Source organism: Pan troglodytes, chromosome 7 (assembly GCF_028858775.2).
Source record: "Pan troglodytes isolate AG18354 chromosome 7, NHGRI_mPanTro3-v2.0_pri, whole genome shotgun sequence".
Classification (NCBI taxonomy): Eukaryota; Metazoa; Chordata; class Mammalia; order Primates; family Hominidae; genus Pan; species Pan troglodytes.
The window spans coordinates 21,323,593-21,348,797 of record NC_072405.2 but is presented as its reverse complement, the minus strand read 5'-3'; the positions used below and the strand labels follow the sequence as shown (position 1 = coordinate 21,348,797).

Below are 25,205 nucleotides of genomic sequence, written 5' to 3'. Positions count from 1 at the left end.
GCTAGAGGCCTGGGGCCTGGTTGTGCTAGTGCAGGTTAGGTTGCTTCTGAAAGTCGTATAATGTTTAAATGTATGTTTAAATAGTTCCTTTTGAGACGGAGTGTTGCTCTGTTGCCCAGGCTGGAGGGCAATGGCACGATCTCAGCTCACTGCAACCTCTGCCTTCCAGGTTCAAGCCATTCTCCTGCCTCAGCCTCCCGAGTAGCTGGGACTATAGGTGCCTGCCACCACGCCCGGCTAATTTTTATATTTTTAGTAGAGACGGGGTTTCACCATGTTGGCCAGGCTGGTCTCGAGCTCCTGATCTTATGATCCACCCGGCTTAGCCTCCCAAAGTGCTGGGATTACAGGCGTGAGCCACTGCGCCCGGCCACATTTAAATAGTTCTTAAAGTTGACTGGGGCATTCCAACTGCAATGGGATACAGAGCTAGAGATGAGTAGAGGAGAGAGATCAAATAAGATGAAGACAAAAGGTCAAGGAAACAATGGACTTAGCCCTCACCTGTGGGAGGGGGCCTGTGTATTCAGGCAGATAAAGATGATGACACCCTTTACTCCAACTCCCTGGGACTCCTTTCCCACACTCTTCAGAAGTTGCTCCCCCACCATGCAAACACAGCCCCTACAAGCTGCCCTGTTCCCAGTAGGAACCTATTTAATTAAATGGTTTGAATCACCTGGATTTCATCAAAAGCATATCTCTTTAATGTTTTTTGTGTGTTGTTGACAAAACTCTGAGATACTCTGGTGACTAAAGTAAAAACACTCTTAATCCACTTAACAATAAACAGATTACAGTGAAAATTTTTTTTTCTCTCTTCTTTGGGTTTCCTTGAATAATACCTTGAAGAAAAATATATAAATATTTGAATTGTTCCCCTCCTGTATTTCTTCTACCTAGGGTAATGCAAAGAAAACAAAGTTTGGGCAAACCAGATCAGAAAGATTTGAATGAAAACCTAGCTGCCACTCAAGGGCTGGCCCATATGATCGCCGAGTGCAAGAAGCTTTTCCAGGTAAGGAATTGAGAAGTTTGGCTCCTTTATTAAGGATAATGTGAATAGGTACAAAATCTTAGGCTTGATCCTTGTTCATGTCTTACCTGAAGACCTTTTCCACAGCTAGAGATGGTATAAATAGCCTGAGAATGTCTTATTTACATATATTATAATGGATCAGCTAGAGTTAATCATGTTTAATGAAATTGTCCCTTTACTTGGAAAAGCAGCCTGGCGCAGTGGCTCACGCCTGTAATTCTAACACTTTGGGAGACTGAGGTGGGTGGATCACTTGAGCTCCGGAGTTCAAGACCAACCTGGGCAACATGGTGAGACCTCATCTCTACAAAAAAAAATTTAAAAATTAGCCGGGTGTGGTGGTGCACACCTGTAGTCTCAACTACTTGGGAGGCTGAGGTGGGAGGATCACCTGAGCCCAGGGAGGTGGAGGTTGCAATGAGCCAATATTTTGCCACTGCACTCCACTAGGTAACAGAATGAAACTCTCTCTCAAATAAAAAAAAAAAGAAAGAAAGGAAGGAAGAAAAAGCAACAAATTATCTGGAATTAAACTTCTGTATCCACTTCCGTATCTGAGAAACCTGCTTTGACCAATGTAATTCACTCCCCCTACTCTAACTTTCCAAAGACCTTACATGGAAATAAGATTTCAGATACATTTATGGAGGTGATCTGTTCATATCCTCGTGATACCACGTGCAGTCAGCATGATAGCCCACCTCCGGCGGGAAGATGCCCGCACTGCTTTAAGGACCAGGCCATTGTTCCTACCCAGTCTTTTCCACTGATGGGCATTGAGATTGAGTACAGGTGGACTCACCTCCTTTCTGTCTGTCATGTTCCGCACAGGTTCCCGAGGAAATGAGCCGATGTCGTAATTCCTATACCGAACAAGAGCTCAAGCCCCTCACTCTGGAAGCACTCGGGCACCTGGGTAATGATGACTCAGCTGACTACCAACACTTCCTCCAGGACTGTGTGGATGGCCTGTTTAAAGAAGTCAAAGAGAAGTTTAAAGGCTGGGTCAGCTACTCCACTTCAGAGCAGGCTGAGCTGTCCTATAAGAAGGTAAGGCTTCACCCTGTTGTCGGCTAGTTGAGTCCAGGAGTCGAAGCTTGGGTCCATCAGAGATAACACGCTTTTGCCAACTAATCTGTCTGGGGATCTGTAGCCCACACCCTCCCTTGTAGAGCTGGGCACTGGGGTGAGTAAGATCCCCGTGGTGAGAGTGGAAACCGGGCAAAGCAACAGTAATTTTCATCCTGTGTAACACTTGGGAGAGGATTTCAACTATTTCTAATGAACTCCTTTGGCTCTACAGAATCACACTAGACTTCCCTAGAATGTTTTGCTAATGGCATTGAGCTGCGGAACATCCTATGACACGCTTCGATTTTTCCATAATTTGGTCAGAATCCCTTTGCACTCTTCTCTGTTCTTAGTTACTGTTCTCTTGGCCCTTTAATGAGCAGGGAGCCCTTAGGGGGAAATTAACTCCAGTTAGGACTGGTAAACCTCTTGAGGGCAGAGGCATCTTGTAAGGCTCAGCAGGATAGGTCCATCGGAGGTATATGTTGATGCCGCCTCTACCATCTTGAAAATAAATAAACAATGGGAGTAGGCTGGGTGGCCTTGCCGGCTTTGGAAATGAGTGCAAATGTCTGATGTTTTTGTTTTTATTTATTTATATTTTTTGAGATGGAGTCTTGCTCTGTCACCCAGGCTGGAGTGCAGTGGCATGATCTCGGCTCACTGCAACCTCTGCCTCCCGGTTTCAAGTGATTCTCTTGCCTCAGCCTCCCGAGTAGCTGGCACTACAGGTGCCCACCACCACGCCAGGCTAATTTTTGTATTTTTAGTAGAGACGGGGTTTCACCATATTGGCCAGGCTGGTCTCGAACTCCTGACCTTGTGACTGCCCACCTTGGCCTCCCAAAGTGCTGGGATTATAGGCGTGAGCCACCATGCCCGGCCAGTGACTGATATTTCTTTATTGCATGCACTCTGATATAGGTCCCAGAAAAAGAAAACAAATGTCATCATTTTTTTCTTTTTTCTTTTGAGATGGAGTTTCATTCTCATCACCCAGGCTGGAGTGCAGTGGTGTGATCTCGGCTCACTGCAAAGTGCCTCCTAGGTTCAAGTGATTCTCCTTCCTCAGCCTCCCGAGTAGCTGAACTTACAGGTGCCTGCCACCACGCCTGGCTAATTTTCATATTTTTAGTAGAGACAGGGTTTCACCATGTTGGCCAGGCTGGTCTTGAACTCCTGACCTCAGATGATCCACCCGCCTCGGCTTCCCAAAGTGCTGGGATTACAGGAATGAGCCACTGCACCCGGCTCAAATGTCATCATTTTGACTCGAGTTGACAACAGCTTTTTTTCACTTTCTGGCTTGCTCTTAAATATGCTTGGGGACAGCAGCCTATTTAAGTCCTAGATTTATTAGCTCCCAATATTTCTTTATATACTGATTATATAGTATTATTTATATCATTTAATCAATTAACGTTGATTATATGTAACTAAAATTGTTAGTCTAACTAACAATTCGACTTCAAAAACTAGGTGTGTATGGATTGCCTTGGCACTGAAAAATACATCCTCTTTCCAGGTGAGCGAAGGACCCCCTCTGAGGCTTTGGAGGTCAATCATTGAAGTCCCTGCTGTGCCAGAGGAAATCTTAAAGCGCCTACTTAAAGAACAGCACCTCTGGGATGTAGACCTGTTGGATTCAAAAGTGATCGAAATTCTGGACAGCCAAACTGAAATTTACCAGTATGTCCAAAACAGTATGGCACCTCATCCTGCTCGAGACTACGTTGTTTTAAGGTGAGCGCTTCCCTGTTGTTTTTTTGTGACAAGGATGACTCCATATATGAACCAAGCCTATATGTCACTGATCTTACAAGATGGTATCATTATTTAAAGTAGAGGCCGGGCATATGGTGGCTCACACCTGTAATCCCAGCACTTTGGGAGGCCAAGGTGGGAGGATCACTTGAGGCCAGCAGTTCAAGACCAGCCTGGGTAATATAGCAAGACCCTATCTCTACAAAAAAATTTTAAAAATTAGCTAGATGTTGTGGTGCATGCCTGTAGTCCTAGCTACTCGGGAGGCCGAGGCAGGAGGATCCCTTGAGCCAGGAGTTTGAGGCCGCAGTGAGCTGTGAGCATGCCACTGTACCGCAGCCTGGGCAACAGAGCAAGACCTTGTTTCTAAATAAAAAAAACAAAACATATGCTTCCAGAAAAGTAGTGAACACCTTCAAATATGGAAAACAGATCTACATTTATTCTAGCAGTGTGTTCCTCGCTGAGAATGGTCTGAACTCTTTGGTAACTGAGCTCAGAAAGAGAGGCGCCTTCCAATGAATATGCTCATTGGTAGCAGATTTTTGCCCCTTTTAGGATAGATTTTCTTGTCAGAAACAGCTAGTGAATGAATAAGCCAGGAAATAACATTTGAGTCCCAAGGGAGATGTGGTTAAGGCTGATGTATGTGTAATTCATAAATTCTCTGGAGATATTACTGAAAGAATTCCAAAAATCTTTGTGGAAATGTCACGTTGGAAGTCCAGACCTTTTCAAACAGCCAGCGCTCCTTTAGGTGTCTGTGTTCCAAGACATTTGTGAAATAGAAAAATGGTTTTAAGCTACACTTCAAATGGGCTCTTTTTTCAAAGAGGAGACTGTCTGAGCACATAAACCCTCTGTAACACGGCTCTGTACAGAGTTCCTCATTCAGCAGTCCTTGTACAGTGTCTTCATGCGTGTAATGCTGCTCTTACAGAATATCACAGACCGGGCAATTATAATGAACAGATATTTATTTGGCTCATGGTTCTAAAGGCTGGGAAGTCCAAGATCAAGGAGTTGGATCTGGTTAGTTGGTTGGTTGTTTGATTGATTTGGGGACATGGTTTCATTCTGTCACCAAGGCTAGGGTGCAGTGGCACACTCATGGCTGCTGAAGCCTTCACCTCCCAGGCTCAAGCAATCCTCCCCCCTCAGCCTCCCAAGTAATTGGGAGTATAGGCATGTGTCATCACACCTGGCTAATTTTTTTTATTGTTTCTGGTAGAGACATGGTTTCACCATATTGTCCAGGCTGGTCTCAAAACTCCTGGGCTCAAGCGATCCTCCTACCTCAACCTCCCAAAGCGCCGGGATTACAGGCATGGGCCACCATGCCCAGCCTAATGAGGGTCTTTTTACTGTGTTATCCCATAGTGGAAGGGCAAAGCGAGGGCAAGGGAGAGCAAAAGAGCAAACGTGCAGCCTCAAGACATTTTTATTTATATATTTATTTATTTTGAGATGGGGGGTATCACTTTGTTGCCCAAGTTTGAGTACAGTGGCATGATTACAGCTTAAGCAATCCTACCATCTCAGCCCCCGGAGTAGCTGAGACTACAGGAGCACACCACCATGCCCGGCTAATATTTTTTATTTTTAGTAGAGATGAGGTCTCACTATGTTGTCCAGGCTGGTCTTGAACACCTGAGCTCAAGCATTCCTCCCTCCCCAGCTTCCCAAAGTGTTGGGATTACAGGCGTGAGCCACGGAACCCAGCCTTAAGCTCTTTTATAATTGGCATTAATCCAGCTCCCATTAGGCCCCACCTCCCAATACTGTTGTATTGGGCATTCACTTTCCATCACATGCTTTTTGGGGAACACATGTACACCATAGCAAGTAGTTTAGAGGATGCCATTTACCTAGGCCTGAGTCACACAGCATGGCCACTGAGCCTGACCCGTCACCACACTGCAAATAGTGAAGAGTGAAGCACGATTTTAAACTTGGCTTCTATGAAATTCCATCATTTCTGCCTCTGGTTTTGTCTCTACAGAACCTGGAGGACTAATTTACCCAAAGGAGCCTGTGCCCTTTTACTAACCTCCGTGGATCACGATCGGGCACCTGTGGTGGGTGTGAGGGTTAATGTGCTCTTGTCCAGGTATTTGATTGAACCCTGTGGGCCAGGAAAATCCAAACTCACCTACATGTGCAGAGTTGACTTAAGGTATGTTCTGATTCTGATTTTTTTATATGGTGAGGGTCATGAAGGAAATTCTGACTTTTTGTCTAATGCAAAGAATGCCTTAAACGAACACATCATTTTTTCTTGGTGACTTCATGAAGAGTGGTGTTTAGAAAGTAGCATTTCATGTTTGTTGGTCTTTCAGCGACCGCTTCCTAATTTGGATCCCTTAGAAAATGTGGTTCTAAAGCAAAGCGAATATGGTAGCTCGGCCATGAATTCAAAGGCATGGGAAATGATAGATTTTATGCATTTGAACTAGCAAACAGATGTTTCTCATTTTATTTCCATGCTTTCTAACTTCAATAATTCATCAGGTTTTCTTTCTTTTCTCTGATAGGGGCCACATGCCAGAATGGTACACAAAATCTTTTGGACATTTGTGTGCAGCTGAAGTTGTAAAGATCCGGGATTCCTTCAGTAACCAGAACACTGAAACCAAAGACACCAAATCTAGGTGATCACTGAAGCAAAGCAACCGCTTCCACCACCATGGTGTTTGTTTCTAGAACTTTTGCCAGTCCTTGAAGAATGGGTTCTGTGTCTAATCCTGAAACAAAGAAAACTACAAGCTGGAGTGTAGGAATTGACTATAGCAATTTGATACATTTTTAAAGCTGCTTCCTGTTTGTTGAGGGTCTGTATTCATAGACCTTGACTGGAATATGTAAGACTGTGCAAAAAAAAAAAAAAAAAAAAATGTGTATTCTTATTCAAATTGCTTCTGAGAAGCAAAACTCTTTAAATACATTATGGAAGATAATGAAGATACTTCATTCTCTTGTGATATCAGTGTATGCGTACCTGTGTCGCTTTATTTGCAGCGTGTTGAGGGACTGGTGTATCCACTGGAATAGTTGGTACTCTTTGACGTGTTTTCTCACCAAGATGAGCAAAGAAAGGTTTGCACAGAGGAGTGTGAATGTGTGTTTGTTGCTGGCTGAATGGCAATAGATGTCTAAGGTGGATTCAGTGTCTGGCATACTGAGACACCTCCAAGAAGGAGATTGATGCGTCAGGTTCAGTTTAACCTGGAATATCTGACTACCCCTGAATCCACCCAGAAAGGGGGCCCAACACCCTTGTCCATTTATGGGTTTTTTTTTTTTGAAGTTATTAAGCATATTCCTTTTCCACGAACCTCTTCTGTACTTTGATTGTAATAGGTTGGCTCTTACACCCATTCCAAATGCAGTTTATTTTTAGACCCGATTGCAAATAGTGATGTAGTTTTAACCAGTATGGATTAGTTCAGGGATGAACTGCTCCCTCCAGCCTTACTGGCTCTGATCCACAGGGTTTTGTTTTGTTTTGTTTTTTGTTTAAGTCGAGATATAAAAACTGAACACGATAACACTTACTCTTAAATCAAGCATCAACACTTTTTCCCTGTTAGAATTCTTTGCATTTTTGTGTTTGTAACAGAAATGCCTTAAGACACTGTGTTTGGGAATACAGGAAACTATGTGTGTCCCAAGGAAATCCCTGTAAATTTAACTCACCTACAAAAGGCTTTTTCCCCGCCTTTGGTTGTTAACGGCATTCCTGAAAGCCACATGTGTTTATTCATTGGGCTTGTTCTTATCAGCAAATAGGTTTTCTGGTTTTATGACTTTTTGTCTTATTTTATTTTTCCTACATTTCTTTTTTTTTTTTTTTCCTTTAGAATGCCCTCGAAATATATTTAAGTGGTAATGAAAAATAGTAATCATAGTAAAACGCAACAAGAAGAAAACCAACCCAAACCAGTGAAGTTTTTTAGAACCTTTAGAAGGGTGGCCTTTATTCAGGTTTTACTGTAATGGTAAGGATTGACTCAAGAGACAGTATTAGTAAATTTATTTTGTATGGATCAAAAGTGAATAATGTATGAATGAGAGCTGTAAGAAGGATTTTTATTTTGTTATAATTTAGTTACCATTTTCAGTGTTATTTCAAAGGTTCTTTGAAGAATTTTGGGGCAGGGCATCAGATTAGAGTTTTAAAATTTGAGTATTTTGGATATCAGTGTTCCTCATGAAGATATACATGGATATTCAATTTTGATGGCTTCCAGATTTGTAAGATTGTATGTTGTATATACCATTCTATTAAGAAACATGTCCACTGTGCTTTCAAACATAGATAAAGCATGATAAAGATTATTATTTAAGATATACTTGTATTTATACCTCAGATATTCTTTTGGGTTTTGTACCTCAAGGCTTTTTTCTTCTTATTGTAAATACACTTTACGTGAATACAGTCTAAGTGAAGAAAATAAATAAAAGGAAGAGGTTTATAACTTGCTCTATATCTGTACAGAATATAATCAATAAGTGCACTATTATTAAATGTTTAAAGTAAGGGAAAAGTCTGGGCTGCCTTCCTTAATATTGCATCTCACTCCCACCCTTAAAAGCACATATTGCAAAGCATAGCATTTTAGCATCAACTACAATCAAAAGAGCGATTTGCTGAAGGAAAAATCAGACTGCAAATCATTCCAAGGCCAAACTGCAACTGAGCCACCCACTCCCAAACAGGAAACCCTGGTGAAGGTTCAGGAAGCACGGAGATTCTCTCCAACAAAGGTCCAGTTAGGAAACGACGCTGAGAGGGTGACGACAACGTGCAACAGCAGAAAGATGCTCGCAAGCAGAGTCAGGGTCACCGATGAATGCCACAAAAGGTCTCTTTCCCACTGTTGAATTTGACAAGAGAAGAATTTGAAGGATATGAACATTTTCAAGAACTCTGCTGAGGTCACTTAGAGTGCCATCACAAATTATTTGTGTGACTAATTGCCTAGATTGTAAGCTCTTTGAGGGCAGGGCTCGTCTCCTACACATCTTTATAATCCCCTGCAGCGGCTTTCAGTATTTTGTACTTGTAGGCACCTAATAAATTTATTATTTGCTATACTGAACTGATTGGATTAGCTTCTGTTACTGCAAAGGGAAGAGCATCTAGGATCCCGATCATCTTAAAGCCTCCTTTTCATTCACTGCTGATTTTCAGATGACAGAGACTGGAAATTGTCCAACTTCATGGGACTTTTTTTTTTTTTTTTTTTTTTTTTGAGATGGAGTCTCTCTCTGTCGCCCAGGCTGGAGTGCAGTGGTGCGATCTCGGCTCACTGCAAGGTCCACCTCCCGGGTTCACGCCATTCTCCCGCCTCAGCCTCCCCAGCAGCTGGGATTACAGGTGCACGCAGCCACGCCCGGCTAACTTTTGTATTTTTAGTAGAGATGGGGTTTCACTGTCTTAGCCAGAGTGGTCTCGATCTCCTGACCTTGTGATCCACCCGCCTCGGCCTCCCAAAGCACTGGGATTACAGGTGTAAGCCACCGCGCCCGGCCACTTCATGGGATCTTAAGTTTTAAACTGAAAAAGACAAATTAACCTGTTGGAGTCTTAAATTTAAACTGATGAAGGTGACATAGATACTATATATAGATACTATGGCTACTGATTTTAAAGTTTGTGATGGCATTTTAACAAATCACATGTCTCACAATGTGATGTCTATCCTAGAAGAGGTTGTATTTCAACAAATACTTACTTTGGGCATAGAAAAAGGTCGGTGGGGGGGGGGCCCTAACCTTATAATTCGTTTTGTTTTGTTTTTTTGTTTTGTGATTTGTTTGTTTTTGAGACAAGGTCTCACTCTGTTGCCCAGGCTGGAGTGCAGTGGTATGATCAAGGCTTACTGCAGCCTTGACCTCCCTGGCTCAAGCGATCCTTCCAACTCAGCCTCTCAAATAGCTGGGACTGCAGGCGCATACCACCACACCCAGCTGATTATTGTATTTTTTGTGGCAATGGGGTTTCACCATGTTGCTGAAGCTGGTCTCGAACTCCTGGACTCAAGCGATCCCCCACCTCGGCCTCCCAAAGTCCTGGGATTACAGGCATGAGCCATCATGCCCAGCCTTCCCCTTATCATTTTTTAAAAGACACACACACACACACACAGACACACATACATACACACACACACACATACACATACACACACATCAGGGACTTTTTTTTTTTTTTTGACTCTTCAAACCTGGTTTGTTCAGAGCTGTATAAAATAAAGATCAAAATGTCATAGGCCTGAATACCTAGTACTTTATTTGAAGAGACCGGGAGTCATTGGTTCCCAATAGTTTACAAGGTTACCAAGGAGGGAGTAGCCACCCTCACAAGCCCCCAATGTGGATTTAGATTGCTCTTATCACACCACCTACTACTTGCTTAATCAACACATTTTGTCAGTTTTTCACCAACTATGTACCCGACACGAGATCAAGCTGTGAGCAAGGCTGGTATCACCCTGCCCTTGCAGAATTAAAATCTGCCCTCACAGATTTTTAAAATAGAAATGTCAGTGCCACGTGATGAGCACTAGGACAGGTTCCTACGCACTCAGAAGGAGAAGCTAAGGGCTTAACAAAGCTCAAGGTAATTGTTTTACACACTCCAAGCATCCTATCTACCAATTTAATGGAATAAGTTGGGAAAATCTAACAACATTACATGATTCTTTAAGAGATTTGTTTTCAGGGCTGTGGAGACAACTGAAATTTCTGAAAAGTAAGATCTAAAGAAAAATGAAGGAAGACGATAATCCGATATAGGTACCTTCCAACATCACTAGATAGGGGAGTGCAGAAAGAGAGAGGTTATAGGGGTATGGGGGATTTTACAGCTGCATTCATGTGTCTTTACAGCACTTTTATCCTCTTTTCATATGCTTACTTAAGCCTCACACGCACCCCGTGAAGCCTACATGTCCGCACCATTCTATGGCTAATTTTTCTATTTTTATTAGAGACAGGGTTTCACCATGTTGGCCAGGCTGGTCTCGAACTCCTGACCTCAAGTGATCCGCCTGCCTCGACCTCCCAAACTGCTGGGATTACAGGCATGAGCCACCAAGCCCAGCCCCCTACCTGCTCCTTTTCTCTGGCAACTTGTGGATTTAGTAATACCCTCCCTCTTTCCCCCACCAACCAGCCTTTCCCCTTTAAATACTGAAGCCTCAAAATCATCTTTGCAGAAATTCACAGACCTGTCTTCCAGGCATTGTCCTTAACCTTGGCAAAATAAATGTCTACATTGATTGAGAACTGTCTCAGATACTTTTTGGTTTATGCCACCTGAGTCAGCGTCCCAAGGAAATTCTGTCACCCTTTTACTAAGATGACAGGAGAATTTAAATCGGTGAAGATAAGTAGGAGGAGAAAGTTTCATTTCAGGCTGATGGTTGAAAGAATTTGTAGGTCTGTCTCGCAAATCAAATATGATTTGAAGTGTAGAAAGACTCCGCTTATCCTCTTTGTGACACATAGGACCTGATTCTCCCCTTGTGCAAGAACAGAACAGTTAATTACACATGTGGTCTGATCACAGCCCACCCATTCTCTCTTATGCATTTCTTAGTGGGTACACGGGAACATCTACTGACAGGCTTCTTAACTTGCAGCCCAGGACCAGAATACCAGTCTTGTAACTCTTTCTGCAATACCTCATAATGCCCTCACCACCACACAAGAATATCAGGAAGTGCCACAGAGATATTTGTGAAGGTGCTTTGAAAAGCAAGGGTTATTCAGCTGTGAGGGAGCACTCAGGAAAGCAAAGTGGAACTGAGCCCAGCTGCTTTCCCTCCCCTGCCTGTTGAAGCATACGTTAATGACTCTAAAGCAGAAATCCCAAACAATGAGATCATGCCATGCATGTCATCTTGGTGTTCCATCAGGATGAAATTTGCCTAAGGAATTTAAATTCCATTTGCCTAAGGAATGCAAATTATAACAGATCTCAAAGAGCCTGTGGCAGGAAAAGCTCAGGTAGGTCTGCACAGTTGCAATGAGTTTGGGCCCATTCTCTAGGGGATGATGAGACTTTTGCAGGCAGGGAGTTTGCTAAATCATGTTGGTAGCTGTAGCCCAAAGTAATTACCTTTGCTGTATATACACAGGTCCCATGAGAGCAGCTGGCTTGTCTGTCCGGACTCAAGGCTGTGTTGACACCTATAGTAATAAACACCTTTCTGCACACATTTTTCAACCGCTGGATTTTTTTTTTTAAAGGGGAGGGGAGTTCAGGGCTAAAAGTGTTACAACTCATTAGGTCTTCTCGTTTCCTCTTCTCTCTCTCTCTCTTTTTTTTTTTTTTTTTTTTAATTTTTTTTTTTGAGATGGAGTCTCACTTACTCTGTCATCCAGGCTGGAGTGCAGTGGCGTGATCTCGGCTCACTGCAACCTCCTCCTCCTGGGTTCAAGAGATTCTTCTGACTCAACCTCCCAAGTCGCTTGGATTACAGGTATGCACCACCATACCTGGCTAATTTTTGTATTTTTAGTAAAGACGAAGTTTCACCATGTTGGTCAGGCTGGTCTCAAAGTCTTGACCTCAAGTGATCCGCCCACCTTAGCATCCCAAAGTGCTGGGATTTCAGGCATGAGCCACCACGCCCAACCTCTCTTTCCTATTAAGATACAAAACAGCAGCCAGGCGTGGTGGCTCACGCCTGTAATCCCAGCCCTCCAGGAGGCCGAGGCAGACAGATCACGAGGTCAAGAGATCGAGACCATCCTGGCCAACATGGTCAAACCCCATCTCTACTAAAAATACAAAAATTAGCTGGGCGTGGTGGCGGGCGCCTGTAGTCCCAGCTGCTCGGCAGGCTGAGGCAGTAGAATCAGTTGAACCCGGGAAGGCAGAGGTTGCAGTGAGCCCAAGATCATGCCACTGCACTCCAGCCTGGCGATAGAGTGAGACTATGTCTAAAAAAAAAAAAAAAAAACCTTACTCTTTTTATGAATCTGAGAATGGCACTCACCAACATGATAAGTGATGTGTTTCTGCAAAAATAGTCTGATTTACAAGCAGGTCATTTCAAAAGCTTTTTAGATTACAGGCACTTTTAAAATACAAATGTGTTCGGCCCAAGTCTGAATGGACATGCTGTGAACTACCATTTATTATAATATTATAATGCACCGGGTAAGAGAATGTGTGCTTTATATACAGTTAATATCTCATTTCAATTTCATAGTACCAGGCGTGGTGGCTCACACCTGTAATCTGTAATCCCAGCACTCTGGGAAGCTGAGGCAGGTGGATGGTTCCAGTCCAGGAGTTTGAGACCAGCCTGGGCAACATAGCAAAACCCCGTCTCTACAAAAAGTACAAAAATTAGCTGGTCATGGTGGCCTTCCTGCAGTCCCAGCTACTCTGGAGGCTGAAGTTGGAGGATTGCTGGAGCCCAAGAAGTGGAAGCTGCAGTGATCATGCCACTGCACTCCGGTCTGGGTGATAGAGTGAGACCCTGTCTCAAAAAAATAATAGATAAGTACATTTCATAGCAGCCTTTTGAGGGAGAGAACTTATTAGCCTCATTTTACAGATGGAGAAGTTTAAAGAGATAGGAAAGCTTAAAGAAATATAGTAGCTACATAATATTTACAAATGGACTCAAGAAATTGTAGGGCAGTACTTAGAACATTCTGCCATGCTGGAGATGTTCCTTATCTGCCCTGGCTAATATGGTAGCCACTAGCACATGTGGCTGCAGCTAGTGTAACTGAGGAGTTGAATGCTTCATTTTATTTAATCTTTTATTAATTTAAACCTAAATAGCCTCATGTGGCTAGTGGCTACTGTATTTGGGTAATGCAGATGCTATTTCAAAGATCTAAGAATATTTCCAAGCAATCTAACCCCTGTCACTCTCTTGGCCTATATAATAATGCTCTTAAGAAAGAAACAGGAAGGGTGCTGTAGCTCACACCTGTATCCCAACACTTTGGGAGATGGAGGAGGGAGGATCACTTGAGCCTAAGAGATCGAGAGCCTGGGCAACATAGGGAGACCCCATCTCTACAGAGAAAAAAATTAAAAATTAGCTGGGCATGGTGGTTCAGATCTGTAGTCCCATCTACTTGAGAGGCTGAGGTGGGGAGGATCGCTTGAGCCCAGGAATTTGAGGCTGCGGTGAGCTAGGATCCCACCACTGCACTTCGGCATGGGCAACAGAGTAAGACCCCATTTCAAAAAAAAAAGAAAAGAAAAGAAAAAGAAAAAAGAAAGAGAGAGGAGAGGAGGGGAAGAAAGAAAGAAACAAACAAACAAAGAAACAAAGAAAGAAAGAAAGAGAGAGAGAAAGAAAGAAAAAAGAAAGAGAAAGAAGGAAAGAAGGAAGGAGAGAAAGAAAGAAAAAGAAAGAAAGAAAGAGAAAGAGAGAAAGAAAATAAAAGAAATGAACAGAAATACCGTAAATGTTTGTAAAAACCTAACTGGCCATATTTCAGGTCAGATAACATCAACTCAACATTCTGCCTGCCGCAAGACTAAAACGGTATCTCCACCACCTATGGCCAGCCTCCACATTCCTCAAGCCAGAGCTGGATGACCTCTTTTCTTTGCTGCTACGGAATCTACACATCTCCAAACTAGAGATAAAGACGCAGCTGATCCGAAAAGAATGCCTAGTAATTCAGACTATTCTCAGCTTGCTGTGACCCTCGCAGACATTGCTGTTCCAGCAACCACAGAGATCATTTTGTGGTCTGTTCCTGTCATTTTGCATGTCTGTTCGCTTGTCTCTGGTATCGTGGCTTCTTTTCCTGTTGGTAAGACTGGCCATTCAACAGCAGCATTCAGAGCCCAGAGTCAGCTTTGGTGGAAGGAGTTCCTGATCCAGGTTTGATAAGAGAGGTCTGCACCCAAAAGTCAGCAGTAACAATTCTGAGACAAAGACGCATCTTCCACAGTGGTTTCTAGACTTTCACCTCCAAAGGATTTTTGTTATATTCCTTAACCTGCTCCACCTTTTCCATAGTTTTCAAATATTTCTCATATTACACAGTATAATTGTTTGAGGAAGTAATGTATTCATTTTCTTATTTTCAGCGTATACACGTATTATTTACAACTGCTAATCAAGGCTAGAAGCCTCTCAGAAAGAAGTGTGAAATAACTTTTATTGTCACACAATTTGAGCGTTCTCAGTGAAAAGCAGTTTTCTAAGGCTTTTAAAACGGAAGGCTGTGGGATCTTAAAATCAAAGCAATTGAATTCATGGATGTAGTAGGATTGTTACCAGAGGCTGGGAAGGGTAGTGGGGAAAAGTGTATATGGTTAATGGGTACAAAACAAAATAGTTAGAAGGAATGACTAAGACCTACTATTTGATAGCACAACAGGGTAACTATAATTAATAATAACATAATTGTACATTTTAAAATAACCTAAAGATTGTAATTGGATTATCTGTAACACAAAGGATAAATGCTTGAGGGGATGGACACCCCATTCACTATGATGTGATTATTTTACATGGCATGCCTGTATCAAAGCATCTCATGTACCCCATAACTATATACTCCTACTATGTACTCAGAAAAATTAAAAATTAAAAACTTTTTTTTAAAACCTCAAGACTGTCCCACGCCATTCACTTCAACGATCCCAAGTCTGTAGCCCAGTGAAGGTTCCTGGCTCTCTTAATCACTCAGCACAGGAGGTGATTAATCAAGGAAATGGAGGATTTAACATCTGTCCCAGAGAAAACAGTTTTCCTTACTTCCGGGGCCAGCAGATAGAATGTATTTTTTTTTTTCAATAACAAAGATAAGCGGAGCTCTATTTTGTTGCAGTGTTTCAAAACGTAAACATATAAATAGATCATTAATATCATTCCAACAAAGCAGGAAATTCTTAGTCACACGGTCTGTAATGATTATTAAAGCAAGGAGAAAACGCTGAAATATCTCAAAGAGCTAGAGAATATTTCACCCCAAGATGCAGAATACTGAAAATAGAATATGTTTCTGAGCTACCTTATGGAAAGGAAAGAAGATACTAAAATTCTGGAAGAAAGCAGACCTGGCTGGTAAGGCAGGATGAGGGTAAATCTCTTGGTTTGGTGGGGGGATTTGATTGCTTTTTGTTTTGTTTTAGCCAACTTAATCCCACAAACATTCTTGGATCAGATTAATATTTGCCACCATAGGCATATCCCATAACCCAGTGGCCTTCTACTCTGAGAGACCCAACAGTTCCATCCCTTTTGGATGAATAACTTCAGTGGCTCATTCAGCCTACGGTCAAGCTGCCTTTCAGACGACCCGTGGGCATTTACATTTCAGAATTGCATTTTTTGGTGATTTTTGAACAGAGCCATTTCATGACATAGGAGACCTAACAGAATAAGAAAACCATTTCAAAGACTAACTCCTTTTGTTTGCTTTCATTCACTTCCTAGTTTCCTCTGATTCTAAACCCATTTAATCCCAAGAAAAGAACAAATAGAGATAAAATCAGGAAATATAAAAAACAGCATCCTCCAAATAAAACCAGACTCTCATTTAAGCAACAATAAAAAGAAGAACCAGTCTCTGAAGGAAGCAAACAAAAGAAGGACCAGGATAAGGTTTCTTTTTCTTTTTCTTTCTTTTTTCTTTTTTTTGGACAGGTATTGCCATGTTGGCCAGGCTGATCTCGAACTCCCGGGCTTAAAGAGATCCACCCACCTCGACCTTCCAAAGTGCTGGGATCACAGGCTTGAGCCACAGTCCACGGCCCAAGGCAAAGTTTCTCATGATCAAAATAGACTTGCAAAAATTCCTGAGTCTACATCACACCTCTGTGCTTGGAGACACCAAAAGAGCCAGACTCCCTTTATTAGGCTACCTGAGAGAATGCGATTTCTTATTTCAATTCTTACACTGACTCTAGGCCTTCTTTTCTCATCTTCTTGGTATTCAGGCTTTCATTATCTGGCCCACGTTCCTTCACACAAATGCCTTCTTTCTCTCCGTGACTTTTTCTCTCTTGCCTCCTTCAAGCCAACATTAGGACTCCAGGGCCCTCCCGGGGCCTCAAGTGGTCCCTGCTCGCTGTGTCTTCCCTCCATCCTTTCCTTGTTTTTCTCTCTCTTCATCTTTCACACCTCCATACACCTTCCCTTCCTATCCCATGATCTCTTAAAAAAGAAAAAAAAAAAAAAGATTTTTAGTTTCAGCAGATTGCAGTGGCTCACACTTGTAGTCCCAGCACTCCGGGAGGCTGAGGCCAAGGCTGGCAAATCATCCGAGGTCAGGAGCTCGAGACCAGCCTGGCCAATGTGGTGAAACCCCGTCTCTACTAAAGGTACAAAAATTAGTCTGGCGTGGTGGCATGTGTCTGTAATCCCAGCTACTCAGGAGGCCAAGTCACGAAAATCACTTGAACCTGGGAGGCAGAAGTTGCAGTGAGCCAAGATTGTGCCACTGTAGTGTAGCCTGAGTGACAGAACAGAGACTCTGTCTCAAAAAAAAAAAAAAAAAAAAAAAAGATTTTTAGTTTCTTATAGTTTCTTAGGTTCCCATTAATTTGTAAATAAGAAAAATCACCTTATGTTTCTTATGTTTCTATTAATTTAAAAGTATTGATAATCCCAGCACTGTGGGAGGCCAACGTGGTTGGATCACTTGAGCTCAAGAGTTCAAGACCAGCCTGCATAAAGATGGTGAAACCCCATCTCTACTAAAAATATAAAAATTAGCCAGACTTGGTGGTTAGCAACTGTAGCCCTAGCTACTCAGGAGACTGAAGAATGAGAATCGCTTGAACCTGGGAGGCGGAGGTTGCAGTGAGCCGAGATTGCACCACTGCACTCCAGCCTGGGCGACAGAGCAAGACTCGTCTCAAAATAAATGAATATATAAATAAATAAAAGTACTCAGACTATCTCTGCTAGATAGGCTGAGGAATTATTTGTCTTTTGTCCCCTTGAAAAAGGGAGAACTGACAGGGTGCAATGTTTCATATCTGTAATCCTAGTGCTTTTGGAGACTGAGACAGGAGGATTGCTTGAGAAGAGGAGCTGGAGACCACTCTGGGCAACATAGCAAGATCCCTTCTCTACAAAATATTTTTTAAAAGTTAGCCAAGAGTGGTGGCATGCAGCTGTAATCCCAGCTACTCAGGAGGCTGAGGCAGGCGGATCACTTGAGCCCAGGAGTTTGAGGCTGCAGTGAGCTATGATTGCACCCCTGCGCTTCAGCCTGGGTGACAGAGCAAGATCCCATCTTTAAAGAAATGAAAATAAAATAAAACAAAAGTATTCAGACTATCTCTGCTAGATAGGCTGAGAAATTCCTTATCCTTTGCCCCCTTTAGGAAGAGAGAGCTATCTAAAGTCATTATAGAGGGAATACTGCAGGAGGCAGTTGGGTGATAGTTAGAGAGCCAATGGGCCTCAATAAATTAGACAGATGAAGACACAGCTACAGGGTGGTGGTTACAGAAAGTAGATTTGGGCAACATTTTCTTAAGTTCAGGGGCCTATATGCAGTTTTAAAAACAAAGGACATTTGCCAATGGAGAGAGAAATAGCAAAGACGCCATGAGGAAAGAAATACACAGAGCATCAAAGTCACGAAACATGCCTTCCTTTGGAACAGTAGAGAAAGACAGGGTAAGAAAGTATCTTCCTATGCAAGAGACTTGGGGGCCACGGAATCAGAGAATGTTGACTTGGATGGCATTTTCAAGATGGCCAAATCTAAGCACCTAATTTTCTAGAAGTGGAAACAGGCCTAGAGAGGCTAAGATTTTCTTTATTTTTGTTGTTTTGTTTTGTTGTTTTTAGAGATGGGATCTGGCTATGCTGGCCAGGCTAGAATGCAGTGGTTGTTCATAGGCACAGTCACAACACACTGCAGCCTAGAGCTCTTAGCCTCAAGCAATCCTCCCACCACAGCCTTCAGAGTAGCTGAGACTACAGACAGGAGCCACCACACTGCTTTGCCCAAAGGATTTTTCTTTTTTTTTTTTTTGAGATGAAGTCTCGCTCTCTTGCCCAGGCTGGAGTGCAGTGGCACGATCTCAGCTCACTGCAACCTCCGCCCCAGAGGTTCAAGAGATTCTCCTGCCTCAGCTTCCTGAGTAGCTGGGATTACAGGCAGGTGACACCTTGCCTGGCTAATTTTTGTATTTTTAGAAGAGATGGGGTTTTGCCATGATGGCCAGGCTGGTCTTGAACTCCTGACCTCAGGTGATCTGCCTGCTTCAGCCTCCCAAAGTGCTGGGATTACAGGCGTGAACCCCCGTGCCCAGAACCCTTGCCCGAAGGTTTTAAATGACAGCAATAAATGGGCTAGAAGTCAGGTTTGGATGACAACAGTTATTCTGGAGGAACTTTAGGTTGGTTCCCCGCTGCCCAGCAACATAGTAGATGAGTGCTTCAGTTGTAGTCATTTTTCTCAGGGTTTACCTCCACCAAGGTGCCCTGGTCTGACTTTCATTCAAAGCTCAGATTCTCCTAGCGCAGGGCCCTACTTCCTACCAGCCAGCGATGTGTCCTCTTTCTCTACTTTTACTCCCCTAAAGCTATGACTATCCATTGGGTTGCATGAATAATGTTCATTTAAGCAGGTAGGTCTGCACAGTTCTAATTTTTCCAGGCATTATCTTATTTAACCCTCACCACAAAAGAAACAATGAGATTGGAGGTCATGTTATTCTATGTTACAAATGGAGAAAGCAAAGTACAGCTAGGTTAAGTTCTCCAGGGTTCCCTGTGAAATTCATCACACAAAGCCTTAGGAACAGCCCCTGGCACATGCTAAGCCCCGGTATCTGTTAGATATTATCTTTATTGTTGTACTGGAGGCCATGTCATGTAGCAGGTGGGAGCCTGGACTCTGGAGCCAGATTCTCTGGGGTCAAACCACCATTTATACTAGCTATGTGCTCTCGAGGAGACAGAGGTAATAACAATAAAGAAATTAGTACTCAGCCAGGCGCAGTGGCTCACGCCTCTAATCCCAGCACTTTGGGAGGCCAAGGTGGGCAGATCACGAGGTCAAGAGATGAGACTATCTTGGCCAACATGGTGAAACTCTGTCTCTACTTAAAATACAAACAATTAGCTGGGTGTGGTGGCGCGTGCCTGTAGTCCCAGCTACTCGGGAGGCTGAGAATCACTTGAACCTGGGAGGCAGAGATTGCAGTGAGCCAACACTGCACCACTGCACTCCAGCCTGGCGACAGAGTGAGACTCCATCTCAAAAAAAAAAAAAGAAAGAAATTAGTACTCATAGTAACTAACACATAAGGATCGCTATGTATTATTACTTCTAAATGTGTTTCTTATTCTTTCTTAGTTTAAGCACATGCCTAAAACAAACTGTACACACCCATAAGATTCATATGAATCAAGGTTATTACCATTCAAGCTTGCGTGGCTATCCCTGTGGGTGAGGTGGGAAAGGCCTGACAGCTTCCTCTCCTTATGGAGGCTCTGGAATTTAGCAGCACTGGATTTCTAGATTTTTTACTGAGTTAGGCATTCAACAAACAAGTATCCACTATGACCAACAGAGGAAAGCCACAGAAATGTAAGTCAACCCTCCTGACTTGGAGGTGCTGATAGTCTTTCCAAGGAGACAGAGAAATAATTTCAATACAATGTGTTTTAGTGGAGACTCTACCCAGTGGCCCAGAAAAAGAGAGGACACTTAAACCAGGTGCTGAAGGATGATGGAGGAAGGGGCAGGAGGCACTCCAAGCAGGGGCAAGCTGGGGACATAGGCAGCCTGAAGAAGTCTAGGCTGGCAACAAAGCAGGGAGGGTCCTGCGTGCCTGGAGGAGGCTGTTCTGGAGGCTCAGCAGGAGAAGCGCCTGCAGAAGGAGGCAGGGGAGATGGGAAGATTGAGAACAGCCTTATATACCATTCTAAGGAATTTGATTGTCACGCACCAGGCAAATGGGAAGCTTTGAGAAGCTTTTAAGGAGGGAAGCATGGAGATAGAGTTAGAGCTGTATTATGAACCCAAGACAATTAAAAATTTTTAAATTAAACTGCAAAGAGGCTGGGTGCAGTGGCTCACTCCTGTAATACCAGCACTTTGGGAGGCTGAGGCGGGAGGATTACCTGAGGTCAGGAGTTCAAGACTAGCCTGGCCAAAATAGTGAAACCCCTCTCTACTAAAATACAAAAATTAGCTGGATGTGGTGGTGCACGCCTGTAATCCCAGCTACTGAAGAGGCTGAGGCAGGAAAATCGGTTGAACCTGGAAGGCGGAGGTTGCAGTGAGCCAAGGTGGCACCACTATACTCCAGCCTGGGCAACAGAGCGAGACTCCATCTCAAAATACAAACAGACAGGTCGGGCGCAGTGGCTCACGCCTGTAATCCCAGCACTTTGGGAGGCCGAGGCAGGTAGATCATGAGGTCAGGAGATCGAGACCAGCCTGGCTAACATGGTGAAACCCCGTTTCTACTAAAAATACAAAAATTTAGCCGGGCGTGGTGGCAGGTGCCTGTGGTTCCAGCTACTCGGGAGGCTGAGGCAGGAGAATGGCGTGAACCCAGGAGGCGGAGCTTGCAGCGAGCTGAAATCGCGCCCCTGCACTCAAGCCTGGGCGACAGAGCGAGACTCCATCTCAAACAAACAAACAAACAAACAAATGAACAAACAACAAAAAAACTGCAATGAAAAAAAGTCAAACAAAAAAATTCAAGTTAAAATGAGGTCACACTGGATTGGGTAGGCTCTAAACCCCATCACTCGTCTCCATCTAAGAAGTGACACAGATGCATGGAGTCATAGGCACGTGGGAGAAGTCTATGTGATGAGGAAGCAGAGATTGGAAGGACGCATCTGCAAACCAAGGAGATCCCGCAATTGCCAGCAACCACCAGAAGCTACAAGAGGCAAGGAAGGGTTCTCCCAGAGCCTTTGGAGGGAGCATGCCCAGGTGACATCTTTTTTTTTGAGACGGGGTCTTGCCCTGGCTCTGTCATCCAGGCTCAGGGCAGTGGCACAATCTTGGCTGGCTGCAGCCTCCGCCTCCTGGGTTCAAGCAATTCTCTTGCATCAGCTTCCCAAATAGCTGGTAATACAGGTGCCCATCACCACGCCTGGCTAATTTTTGTATTTTTAGTAGAGACGGGGTTTTGCCATGTCGGCCAGGTTGGTCTCCAACTCCTCGCCTCAAGTGATCCGCCTGCCTTGGCCTCCCAAAGTGCCGGGATTACAGGTGTGAAACACTGAGGCCAGGTGCAGTGGCTCCCTCCTGTAATCCCAGCACTTTTGGAGGCCACAGCCCAGCTCCAGGTGACATCTTAATTTTGGACTGTAGTCTCTAGACTGTGAGAATAAATTTTTATTTTTTTGAGTCCAACCACAAATAATTGGATCTGATTTTTTAAAAGAAAAGTCTGGCCGAGTCACACTTGTAATCCCAGAGCTTTGGATGGCTGAGGCATGCAGATTCTTTGAGGCCAGGAGTTCAAGATCAGGATGGGCAATACAGTGATACCCTATCTCTACAAAAAAATAAAGAAAATTACCAAGGAATGATGACACACGCCTATAAGTCCCAGCTGCTCCAGCCATTGGGAGGCTGAGGCAGGAAGTAGTTTGATCATGCCACTGCACTCCAGCCTGGGCAGCTGAGTACGATCCTGCCTCCAAAAAAATAAAGAAAATAAAAATAAACAAACAAAAGCCTGCAAGGGTTGTGGAGGCTGGATTCACTGGAAAGGATTTAGGCAAGGAGAGCCTTACATAATACCCACAAAAGATCATAAGTGCCCAAACCGAGAGAGTGCTATGGGGAGGAAATAGCAGGAGGCGAGGAACAGAGAGAATGAGGAGGGAGAATCCTTGGCATGCAGCGGCAGCCCTTTTAGAATGAGAGATGGGAGATAAGGATTGCACTCTAGATCATAGCTGCACTGCCCACGTGAAGAGGGATGCTGCTGTCTGAGATAAGCAGTGCAGGAGGAGAAACAGGTTTGAGATGAAGGAAAAGGGTGGTGAGTTCAAGTGGGAGTCTACTGAGACTTCTGCAGGAGGTCTAAATGGAGTTCTGGCCCGGCCCATGGAAACAGGGGACAAGAGTTCCTGGGAGCAGATGCCTGGCCAAGGCAAGGATTTGGAAGAGTAAAGGGTAGCTGAAGCCCTGGATGATGCAGAGATGTCCTGGTCTAGGAAGAGAACAGAGAGGTCGGTACCAGGCTGCCTGGGATCAGAGTGCTAGCTACCTGCCTGGAAGTCACCTCATAAAAGATTCTAGGGTCACAAGACAGGGACATGAGTTTCTTCATAATTATCGTGAACCTAAGTTTGCTTGTTTTTTTCTTAGCTTGATGTTTTAGGTTCCTGAATTTCCTAGCATAGTGGAGACGATGAATGCCGTTTGGATCTCTTCCATGAAGAAGCTGGAGGCGTCTGGAGAAGTGGAATGGCTCACGCTTGTAATCCCAGCACTTTGGGAGGCCAAGGCCGGAGGATTGCTTGAGCCCAGGAGTTTATGACCAACTGGGGCAACAGAGCAAGAACTTATCTCTACAGAAAATTTAAAAATTAACAGGGTGTGGTGGTGCATGCCTGTAGCCCCAGCTACTTGGAAGGCTGAGGTGGGAGGGTCACTTGAGTCCAGGAGTTTGAGCCTGCGGTGAGCTGTGATCATGCCATTGAACTCCAGCCTAGACAACAAAGGGAACCCCTGTCTTCAAAAAGGAGAAGAAAAAGAAAAACAAGAGAAAAAAGAATGACTGGTGTCAACCAAATAATTAAATGGAGTAAGTGTGCTTGCTCATGAATAAAAAGTCACAAATTATCCTAGGCTATCTAATATTCAGGCACAGTCCCTGATAAGTGAAGTTAGAGTTGACTAGCATAAAAGAGCTGGTTGCTTTCTTTAGTATCTTTAAAATACAAACAACAAAAACAAGAAAGACAAGCGCAGGCTTGTGCAAATCTTGTCCCAGCACAAAAGGGCTGCACGCAGGAATCAGAACATTTTGTTGATTTCATAAGGCACTACATTCTCCCTTGGGTATCCTGTAATAATCAAAAACTTTGGCAGTTATATGTGTTTTTTATAAACTCTGAGAAAGCAAATTAGGTTGGTTTAGTCAATACACTTTAATTGCCAGACATCAAATTTTCAAAACCTGAAGTTTCTAGAGATTAAAAAATAAAATAAAATTAAATGTTATCCAGAGAGGGCCTGGTGCAGTGGCTCATGCCTGTAATCCCAGCACTTTGGGAGGCTGAGGCAGGCAGATCACGAGGTCAGGAGATTAAGACCACACTGGCTAACATGGTGAAACCCCGTCTCTACTAAAAATACAAAAAATTAGCCAGGCTTGGTGGTGGGCGCCTGTAGTCCCGGCTACTCGGGAGGCTGAGGCAGGAGAATGGTGTGAACCTGGCAGGCAGAGCTTGCAGTGAGCCGATATCGCGTCACTGCACTCCAGCCTGGGCGACACAGCGAGACTCGTCTCAAAAAAAAAAAAAAATGTTATCCAGAGAGGTGACAAGTTTGGGACCTCACGGCAAGTGTTCAGCCCTTACTCACTGTCCTTGTTAGTGACTTGGCATCCCCAGCAGCGCCACCAGCATCCTCTGTGGTGAGCCAGAGCCCTGTCAGCTGAAACTTCCAAACACTTCTGTCAAAGAGGTGAGTGGAAAATTGTAAACCTCCCTAGCTAATTCCAAGGGACTCTTCAAGTGATGGTTCCTCTAAGATATCCCCCAGGGTAGGGACTAAGTGTCCTTCCTCTGGGCTCACTCTGTTTGGCCACATTATTTTGTATTGTCTGAGTCTGCCTTTTGTTTTGTGTTACTTTGTTTTGGTTTGGGTCTAGGTCTGCTCCTAGACAATAGCGTCTTTGAAGGCAAACATCGCCTTCTTCCCTTCTCTGTCCCGAACACTAACATAGTACCTGGCATATTTCCAGGGCTCCAAAATCATATGGACCAGAAGACAATCTGCTTTACAATCAGACGTGCTTCTGAAGACAAGAGGATGAAGAGAAAGCAGTGGGGAAGGAGGGCCACTCCATGATCTGGGGCAGTTGAATAAAGAAACCTCTGGCCTGGGTGCAGTGGCTCATGCCTGTAATTCCAGCACTTTGGGAGGCTGAGGCGGATGGATCACCTGAGGTCAGGAGTTCAAGACCAGCCTGGCCAACATTGTGAAACCCCGTCTCTACTAAAAATACAAAAGATTAGCTGGGCATGGCGGTGGGTGCCTGTAATCCCAGCTACTTGGGAGGCTGAGGCAGGAGAATTGCTTGAACTCGGGAGGGGGAGGTTGCCGTGAGCCAAGATCACGCCATTGTATTCCAGCCTGGGCAACAAGAGCGAAACTCTGT

The 25,205-nt window shown here is 43.9% G+C and overlaps 1 protein-coding gene and 1 long non-coding RNA gene across 11 annotated transcripts in view; both read left to right on the top strand.

Moving 5' to 3' along the window:
* The window catches only part of DLC1 (DLC1 Rho GTPase activating protein), a 527,396-nt gene extending 518,420 nt beyond the window's left edge, over positions 1–8,976 (top strand). For 9 of the 10 annotated variants that reach the window (XM_016959113.4, XM_016959114.3, XM_016959112.4 and 6 more), the window contains 5 exons: positions 904–1,018; positions 1,871–2,089; positions 3,636–3,853; positions 5,877–6,050; positions 6,409–8,976. In XM_016959113.4, the coding sequence (XP_016814602.1) occupies positions 904–1,018; positions 1,871–2,089; positions 3,636–3,853; positions 5,877–6,050; positions 6,409–6,529 (847 nt within the window). In that variant the 3' untranslated portion in view covers positions 6,530–8,976. The remainder of the gene's footprint in view (positions 1–903; positions 1,019–1,870; positions 2,090–3,635; positions 3,854–5,876; positions 6,051–6,408) is intronic. The other variant, XM_054656571.2, reaches the window with a different exon arrangement.
* A 6,861-nt stretch (positions 8,977–15,837) lies between these two features.
* LOC129135845 (uncharacterized) lies at positions 15,838–25,205 on the top strand. The gene is made up of 3 exons (XR_008536960.2): positions 15,838–15,939; positions 23,186–23,624; positions 24,789–25,205. It is a non-coding gene; the product is annotated as an uncharacterized LOC129135845 (long non-coding RNA).